A 10,166-nucleotide genomic window follows, 5' to 3' on the forward strand; every position below is an offset into this window, starting at 1 on the left:
CGTGGTTTAATTGCATGCTCCAGGTGAGTGACTCACCTTCAAATTAATTTCGGGAATTAAATTGGTGAATATTATGTGTGATTTGAATATTTGGAATCTAAATTCAATGTGCCAAATATTTAATTGATTTATTGCGGAATTATTGGTGAATTTATTTTGATTAAAGAAAATATGCATTATATAAATTTATGCAAATGTGAAAATTATTTTATGGTATTGAGGATTGCGAAATTCTTGTGGTTTTAATATTAATTTGGGCATGATTTGATTTTCAAATATTTCAAGGAAAATATTTGTTTATGTTGGTGACTTCAATTTTTATAAAGTATGCCCATGAAATATTATGTGATTTAATTATTATATTTCAAGAATTATTTATGCTATTGGAAAAATTGGAATATTTAAATTGGTGGATTTGGGAGTTGGTGGAGTTGAATTTTCATGGAATTTATGACGTTGATTATAAAAAAATTGTGGAGAATTTCCGAGTTTAATTGGATGGAATAAACCCGGTATATTTAAGGAAAATTTGAGATTTTGAGATATAAAATAAATATGTGGATTTTATGATTTTTAGATGCACCGTGCACGTACTGGTGTTCTGTTTATATGTGATATGGTTAGTGTACACATGGATGTGATTAGCGCGCAGGTGGGTGTGAGTAGCGCGTAGGTGATTTTATGAGGTTGTCCTGTGGTTGCCATCGGATGAGGGTAGGCCGCCCCTTCATGGCCGGGACACCAGTTAGCAGCGGCGCGGTGGGACGCCATGCAACCGTATGCCGGTTTCTTTCTATAACCTCCTGTCTGGCAGTACCTTGGGACGCTGGGTACTGTTGGCGCCACTGGTATATAGTGGGTGCATCAAGTGATTTTTAGAACTGGAATTTTAAAATAAATATTTTGAAATCGTATTGGAATTAAAAATATAATTATTACTGTTTCTGGTATTTATTTGATTGGGGATTTTAAATTGGTTTAATTTTTCCTTTACTTAATTATTCAATAAATTAATTTCTTTTAATTATAATTTTTGGATGCTTGACTTATTATATTTTATTTGATATTTAGTGAATAAATTGATGTCTTGGTTTTCGGGGAATACGAACAAAGGGTTTTGTGAAAAAGTTTTAAAAGGGGAACTTTTCCAACCGAGAGAATTGTAAGGGTTTTGAGAGAAATTATTATTTCCAATTAATTATTATTTATCTACTTAGTTATCGTGGTATTATAATTGTATAGTAGATAGGGTCACTCACTGAGATGATTAGCATCTCATATTTTTAAATTCCGTTCCTCTAGGTACCAGGTTGTCGGTGTTCATCCGGAGCAGACTTGATCTTCATCGCTGTCTTAGTTCGTGAAGTACCCTGTTCTTCTTTTATTGCAGTTGTAATACTTCTTTCATCCATGTTGTATTCTATACTTAGTAGTACTTCATGAAGCTCTGTATACTGTATTGGACACTTATGTATTTATTATGCACTGGATTACTGTTATTTATTTTGAAGTGCTGAAATTTGTGGAATCAACTTGTAGTATTGTGGGAGGAATAAGGGGATGTTTATAGAAGTGTGTTTTCAGTGCAGAAAATTTTTGGTTAGTCCTACCCTTATGGGAGGTGCTGTCGGATTTTCCGTTGAAAGGTTCGGTGGTATTTCCCTGGTATCAGGGCTTGTCTAGGGTTCCGGGGAGGAACTCTGGATGGGTCCTGACAATTTTAGTTTACAAGCAAAAGTAAAAATGTATTTAGTATTAATTTAAAGCGAATAGCACAATAAGCGGAATGACATCGTTAGAAACATATTCCAGTGAGAGAGACCAACCAAATTCTCGAAGTCAAACATGTGAAAATACAGGTCTCCTTTTGGTCATGGCAGGGAAGCTTGCAAGCAACCAAGGAAGAGGTTTTTCCTCTCCGGAAATTTGATACAGTAATCTAATTAATTTGATACAATCGATTCTAATTAATTGGGTTTTTTTTGGTTTTTAGTTATTAATTATGTTTGACTATAGAAAAAACGGTGAGAAAAAAAAAATCGTTAATTATTCAGAGAATTCTTTTGGTTAGGGCAAGCATGTTAGTTCAATTACTATCTATTTGAATCACGTATAAAACTTTCGAAGTATGGGTGGTTTTCTTTTCATTTTTACTGATTTTCTTCCTAACCCAACGGACCCACAAGATAGTGAAACCTAGATGTACTTGTTCAATTGTTTACTAAAAAATAAATAAACAAACAAATTAATAAATAAATAATGTTCTATATGGTTCATAAAGGCTGTTAAATTCTGTTATTATTTGGGAATTGAAACAAACGCTACGCTTATTTATTTATTTATTTAAATGAAAATTGAGATGTCACTGAAGCAGAACTAGTGGCACCTCAGAATGTTTTGTAGGTTCAACATTTATTGTTAGAAACACAATTATATGACATTCTTTATTAATTCTCTTGTTCTTCTTTGGTTGGTCCAGGGTAATTTAAGATTGGTAGGGAGAAACCACATGCCCAGTGAGGCCATAAATGTTATGTGGGATTTATAGTGTTGATGTAAATTATCGAAATTTAAGTCACAGTGCTGTTTCCTTATGAGCTCAATGTGTTTGAGGGTGCGTGAAGTTATGGTATTTAGGTTAATTTGTCTAAGTTAGCTTGTTATGTATTTCATTTATCTTGTTGAAGGGTTCATACTTCATGGTAATTTGGAGATAAAGAGTTAATATTGGCTGCTTTATCACACCAATATAAGGACTCCTCCTACTGAGAGATTGGGTGAAACAAATTCTGAAATTAGAGTGATCTTTTGTTTCACCTGCAGTATGTTATTGGGGCTGCTAGTTATCAGTGTTATTAGGCTTAGAAAATTTTTTGGAAGGGAATCAGATCTTACAGTACTATGTTTATAACCTATGGGTCTTACAAGCTCAAGATCTATTTTTAGGTTGTAGCTAGCTAGAGCTAATCCTTTTTGGAAACCAAGATTCTGGTTTTTCCTAGTAGTGTTGTTTATTTTAACATGAAGCTGTATTTCCATATGTTTTTTTTTCTTTTTTTTTTTTTTGTATGGTAAATCTAGAAAACTCAATTCACATTACAATCCGAGGTAAAAAGGTAGTTCTTTGAATCCAAATGGAAAATGGTGGAAGTTAAGTTCTTGTTACTTTTGGGGCGTAAACAGTTTGTATAAATAGTTTGTCCAAATAAAAAAGTTTATATATAAACAGTTGCTCAATTAGTGGACTACTTTTGGGGCTCAAAGCAAGACTCAGTACCATGTAACAAGCTCCTAGGACTTGCTGTAGTATCCCTGACAAATGGCAATAAAATCATTGCACCTTTAGCATTAGATTAATTAGTAATAATATTAACTCATCCAATAGATTATAGGAAATTCAAAAGAGGACTTCCATTTCTGCTATAATTATTTGTTGAAATCCTAAATTATTTTATTTTGTGTTGTTTGTATAATATTTTATTCAATTTAATTATATATTAAATAATAAAATAATTTATATTTTTTGCGTATATATAATTGTATATATAGTGTTATAATAATTTCCTCATGATTTTTTCTTCTTATTTTTTATTTTTTATAGCTACGTCAGAGAAAAAATCCCAATTCCCAAACATTAAGCATGTTTTGATTTTTTTTTTTAAAAAAAAAGAACTAGTAGGTTCATTTAGAGAGAAGATATTTATAAAAAAGGGAAAAAAAAAAAAACATGGATAGAAGAATATATATTACGTTAAAAGTGGAAAAGAGGGTAGCTGGGCTTGGAGGGATATTCAAGATTCTCTTGGGCTTTCTATGTAAGTGCCATTAGGTTTCCTCGGCTCAGGCCTCGAACCGGCCCTTCAAATTCATTTGAATTTTCATTGTGTCCCATAATTTATTTTCTTTGTTTTTTATTTATTTATTTTAATAGTTCTACCACGATCGGTTTGCATATGATTTTTTTATTTTTTCATTGGGAATATTGTCAAATAAATTATTAGAAATTTGAGATTTGGGGCAATTTCGATCGGAATTTTCCGCTTGTCGTTGTTAAACGTCCGATTTTAATTTCAATTTTGATTTTTGATTTTCAGTTTTTTTAATTTTTTTTATTGAGATCTACTTCGACCTGTTTGGATATATATACATATATATATATATATATTGTCTTCATCTGATTTTTATCAGAGATAATGCCTTTTTTTTTTTGTTTTTTGGGATAAACAAGTGATAATGCTTGAATAGAAATGGATAAGCATTCTTCTTATGAACATCATGTAAAATTGGATTTTTATTTTTATTTTTGGACCCAGTAAAATGGGATATGTCACTCTTAGTTATTGCCTAGCCTCTCTTCTTACCTCTATTTTAATTAATAATTCCCTTAAAAAAACAATACATAAATAATAATAAAGTAAGCACGCTATTTTAATACTCTGTCCTCGTGAGGTAGGTATTTTCTAACAACAAACTAAGCTTGGAAAATTTGCCATACAGGACAGAAAAAGAAAAAACAAACTAAGCTTGGAAATTTTGTTTCCAATAATAACAAGTCAAGCTAGGTACGAACTCAACTCATATATATATGTATATAGTATTGTTTTCTTATCTTATGTTATGGGGTCAAATATATAACATGTTGACCAATAACCTTTTTTTTTTAATTTTTTAAAACTACCAAACGGTTTTTCAAATATATAAAATTTTAACAATACAAAAAAGTGGGGTTTTGTTTTTTATTTTGTCAACATAAGCATCGCAACCCTGAAAGAATGATATAATTAACAAAAGCACTTCGAATAAAAACGAAGATGTAATCTTAATTTCAATAGAAGGGAGTCCGATCTCAAGCACCGAACCACTTTTACGTGACAAACAGAGAAAAAAAAATAATAATGAAAATAAATAAATAAAAGCCTCATGAGATCCCCGAGGGAGAAGCAAAAGCTGGATCAACTATAAAGTGATTTATTATTATTATTATTATTATTTTTAATTTAAAGAGTGGCAAAAGCAGCTATTCTGAATTGGAATTTCCCCATCCCATATATCAAAAAAAAAAAAAAAAAATCTTCTAAAAAAGGAAATTTTAGTCTTTTAATACATTAATTTTAACTTTATCGTTCTTTTTTTCAAACAATAATTTTTATTATATTAATTTTATCTTTATCATTCTGTTTTTTAAAACGATAATTTTAACTTTATCAATCCTCATTAATTATTAAATAAAACCTAAAGACGTTGTATATACAATTATAATTATTAAAAATCCAATGGTTTATACGCAAAGAAGAAAAAATACAAAAAAGAAAAAAAAGAAAAAGAAAAAGAAGTGGATTTTGTGCAATTTACCTCGTAGAGTGTAGGTTTTTTTTTCTTTAACAAAAAACAAAGTAGGTTTCTTTCTTCCAATCTAAGTACGAGTCTTTAGTCGTTGATATTTAACTTTACTTTACCACTGTCTTTTCCCTCTCAAAATTTCTTTCTTTCAAGGTTTCAACAATACTAAATGGCAAAAAGAAGAGAAGCCGAGAAACAGAGATGCTCTTCAAATTCATCATCATCATCATCGAACTGGGCAGGTCTTCATGATGATCTTTTAGATTTAATCTTAGAAAAGTTGGTTCATCTTTCTGATATAATCAGATTTAGCTCCGTCTGCAAACCATGGAGTTCCAAGGCTTTGATTCACCAAGAAAACATAAGAAAGCTCATAAACCACCAACCTCCCGGGATATTGTTATCCTCTATAGATTTGGAAGTTAGCCAAGAAAGAAAGTTAAGTTTATACAATCTTTTCGACAGCTCTGATCAAATCCTCAACAACAAATTACATATTCCTCCAGAATACAAAAACCATGAGTGTATTGGTTCTTCTTATGGTTGGTTGTTTTACAAGGATGTTGGAAACCGTGTTATACAACTTTTAAACCCAATTTGTGGCACTGTTATTCCTCTTCCACCGATATCCATCCCAGGCAAAAAAAATTTGGTTCCTTTCAACGATTTTGAAAATTTTACATTGTCAAGTGACCCTAGTTTGGGATCTTTTGAGGTACTCACAATTCGTAGTGATTGCTTATTAGTAGCACATCTGAAATTCGGTGATGAGTTTTGGACCTGTTTATTAGTAGATGAGGGTATTGAAATACCTAAGTTTACATTCTACAAAAATTTTATACTTGGTTTTGATTCCAGATCGAGTAAACTTTTTTCTCTGGATATAATTCGTTCTTCTAATGGGTCTTCTCGGAGCCCTGAGTTAAGAGAAATTGCTGTAGTACCAAACAAGGTCAGCTATGGTTTTCCTTTTTTCTCAACTTTTGTGGAAACCACCAATGGTGAACTTCTAATGGTTCATAGATATTGGCACAATCAGACGAGATATAAGATATTCAAAACCATATGCTTGAATGGACAATTTGATATCATTCCAGTTGACAACTTAGATGGTCATTGTTTATTTTTTAGGCAAAACTTTAATGATTCAAATTTATGTATTTCAGTTTTAGCATCGAATTTTGCTGGATGTAGGGCAAATTCAATATACTATCCACTTTGGTTTCGAATTGAAGGGTGCAATTTAAAGTTTACAATTCAAGAATTCAATTTGGAGGATGAAAGTGTGCAGATAAATACAAAAAGTGTTCCCATCTCTAATACTGGGTCTAGTCTTCGTGATGTGTTCTTGTTGGTGCCTTCAATTAAGCACGCTAGAAGAACGAATTAAATACATGGGTGTTATCACCATTATTCTTATTTTTTTGGAAGAATATGGATTCTCTGATTGGTTTTTGTTATATATATTTATATATTTTATGCATTAGAAATATATGTCGAATACATCTTTATTTTAAACTTTGTTGTGAAAATAAATTGATACCATATACAATTCCAAGTCATTCAATGGCAACAATCACAAGAGAATACTTTTATGCGTCCCCATCATCATTGAACTTGACATGTCTTCCTGATGATGTGGCAGATATAATTAAAGTTTGGTTAGAAAATCTTTTTTTTTTTTTTTTTGAATTATTATGCCGGCTTCGTTACCATCTGCATATCATGGAATTTCATAGACCGCCAAAAAAAAAAGGTTGCTTTTATTCTATTCAATTTCGAAATTACTAATTGTAAACTCACTTTACAGCACCATTATTTATTTGTTTTTGACCTTCTAATTGGAGCTAGCTTGTTTATTTCACAAATTCATTTTATAGTCATAGTTAAAGCTCTCTTCTTTTTTTTTTTTCTTTTTCTTTTTCTTTTTTTTTTTTTTTTGGTTGTTTTTTTGGGGAATTTTGGCTGAGAGAACAGCCCGGTAAGCTTTGAAACTGACTATTCTCTTTTGAATATTATAAGGGATGGGACTCTTCCCTTCGTAAAGAGTTCCCTTTTAACTTGTTTTCCTACACTTTACATTATCTGACTAAATTACTAGTCGTAAACCCAATTTACAGGTCCATTATTTATTTGTTTTCGATCTTCTTAGTAAAGCTAGCTTGTTTATTTCACAAAATTTATATATTCATTTTATAGCCATAGATAAAGTTTTTTTTTTTCTTTTTATGTCAATTTTCTATTCTCCTTTGAATATTATAGATGATGGGACTAAATTTTCCTTTGTATAGACTCTGCCCTCTTAATTCTGTTTTGATACTCTGTTTTCCTACCTTTTACGTCATCTAGTTCAAATAAATTCGAATAAATCCCTACAAAGTTTTGGTCATTTATTTTTTTTCCTACATGTTTTAATCATTGTAGCAATTTGCCAAATCTGCTTTCAGTAATGTACAAACTAGCATACGAATATACTAAATCTTCTTTCACAAATGTACAAAATAGAATACCATTTTATCAAATCATAGTACCAATTTACCAAATCTGCTTTCATCTCTACAGAGTGTTTTTCTTTTTTTTTTTTTTTTGGTGATCAGAACTATCCAGAGTTGAGAGTTGAATTTTGAACTTTCAAAGAAAACACTTTAATTTCACAAAATATATGAGGTATTTAACCTGAAAATCCAAAAAAAAAATCCTGAAATAAAGTAATAAGGAAACCATATGTATAGAGCAAAATGAGGGAAAGATTCAGGATAATTATTTTTCATCAAAAATAAGTAATTTAAAGATTTGGAGGCTAATGAAAAGTAATCGCCATCAAACTGATCGTACTCTTTTAAAACAATAAAGCTGAATAAAACTTTTGCCTTTTTCCATAGAGTTTATGAAATTATCAATTAATTAATAAGAGACAATAACGATGTGGGAAGACAGCTCTGCTTTGGAGAAAATCAGAAAATAATTTGAAAAAAAAAAAGAAGAAAAAAGAGTCTAAAAACTCACCATTTTTATAGACACAATTTTTATTGTGGAACAATGAGTTGATACTCCACATGGATCACAGCCCATATAAATTATGCCCAGTTATCAAACTTCCCTTTTGATGACTTATAAAGCACTTTTTCAGATCAAATGTAGGACCATTGGTTTCAATTGCACTGCTACCATTTAAATACATGACAAGACAGGAACCAAAATAACAATTTATCATATCGTAATACCACGGATGAGATATGTAACTCAACGATAATACAAACTCATACCTAAGTGCTTCATCTATGCCCCAGGGCAAGGGCAGGAACCTAGTGTGCAATTAATTGAGATATTAAGTCTTACCCGGCCATATAAGAGTAAGAAGGGTATGCGAAGAGAGCTTTGATTTGGCTATGGTCAGAAAAGAAATTAAAAGAAAAAAAAAAGTTTAGAAAAGTACGTAAAAACTCAGAGTCTTAAAGTGGAATGTTAGTTTGGTAGAAATAATAATAATAATAATAATAATAATAAGTACTGCTACATATGTGGAACCAAAATTTTGGTATCCAATCAATATATAAATATATTCACCTATATATGTTCATATATATTCACATATATATATATATATATATATATTTTTTTTTTCACATGTATATACAAAATCTTTTAACAAATATATATGTATACATATGTATTTATATATTCATACACTCACAATATATATATACAAAAAATATATGTATTTGCAAACATATATACACACATATACATCTTAACATATATATTTTCAATTTTACACCAATTTCACACCATTTTAACATTAAATACAACACTTTATTAAAAAATTGCAACCAAATACATCACCTAATTCACAAAAAGACACCAATGAAAAGCTAAAGGCATGAGAAATAAAATACTAACCTCTGTTGGGGTCGAAATCACTAGAGGTAGTCGAAAAATGATCAAAAAGTTTCAACCAAATTTAAACCATTGTATCTCTTCAACCACTTGGAATTTAAAAAAATGAAGACTATATTTGGACTCAGGGGGTCAAAAACTAAACGGAAGGACAGAGCTCGTGGTCGGAAGCTGTTGGAAAACTGACAAATGGAGGGATGCCGACCGCTGGCGACGGAACATTGATCCTGGTGCATCTACCAGCCAAACAATCGTAGACTTAGCCTGTAACACCCCGTCCCGAACCATGTCGGAAATTTTTGCACGTTAACCGAGGTTGACTGTTGACCGTTGACCAAAGGGGTCAAAAGTTGACTTTTTGATCCGGTTGGAATTCTAGGTTGACTGAGGTACTGTTACGAAGTACACGTTGGCACGAGTTTGTAGACTGGTAGCACGTTGAAAACGGAGCTACGGTTTGAAAGTTATGAGCAAAACAAGTTGAGGTCCAAACTGTCCAAGAGGGGCCGGAGTTGATTTTTTATTCATGCAAGGTTGAGTGTTGACTCATGCATGGTTGTGAAGTGCTCGTCGATACGAGTCCGTAGACTAGCGGCACGTCCGATTTGGACATGTGGTTTGAAAGTTATGGACCTGTAAAGTTTTTCAAATACTGTATTATTTTATTATTATTTTTACACGCATAACGATGTACCACGTGTGACTCAATGAAGGTGACCATGTGTCAACATGGTGAAATGACACATGTCAACCATGTGTAAAAAAAAAAAAAAAAAATCAAATTATTTTATTATTATTTTAAATAATAATATTATTATTATTATTATTTAATTATTTCTTTTTTTATTATTTCTTTTTCCTTTTCCTTTTTCTTTTTCTTTTCCTTTTTCTTTTCTTTTTCTTTTTCTTTTTCTTTCCCCACGCGTGGG

The 10,166-nt window shown here is 31.0% G+C and overlaps 1 protein-coding gene across 1 annotated transcript; it reads left to right on the plus strand.

The window, feature by feature from the left end:
- The first annotated feature begins 5,509 nt into the window (after positions 1–5,509).
- On the plus strand, positions 5,510–6,730 carry LOC125423214 (uncharacterized). Its single transcript, XM_048476861.2, has one exon. It carries the CDS (start codon positions 5,510–5,512, stop codon positions 6,728–6,730), a length of 1,221 nt encoding a protein of 406 aa, XP_048332818.2.
- Positions 6,731–10,166: the final 3,436 nt, after the last annotated feature.

Source organism: Ziziphus jujuba, chromosome 3 (assembly GCF_031755915.1).
Source record: "Ziziphus jujuba cultivar Dongzao chromosome 3, ASM3175591v1".
NCBI classification, from domain to species: domain Eukaryota; kingdom Viridiplantae; phylum Streptophyta; class Magnoliopsida; order Rosales; family Rhamnaceae; genus Ziziphus; species Ziziphus jujuba.

Bases quoted from the DNA above. Each gene is read 5' to 3' on its own strand.
- LOC125423214 (XM_048476861.2), top strand. From the start codon at position 5,510: ATGGCAAAAAGAAGAGAAGCCGAGAAACAGAGATGCTCTTCAAATTCA.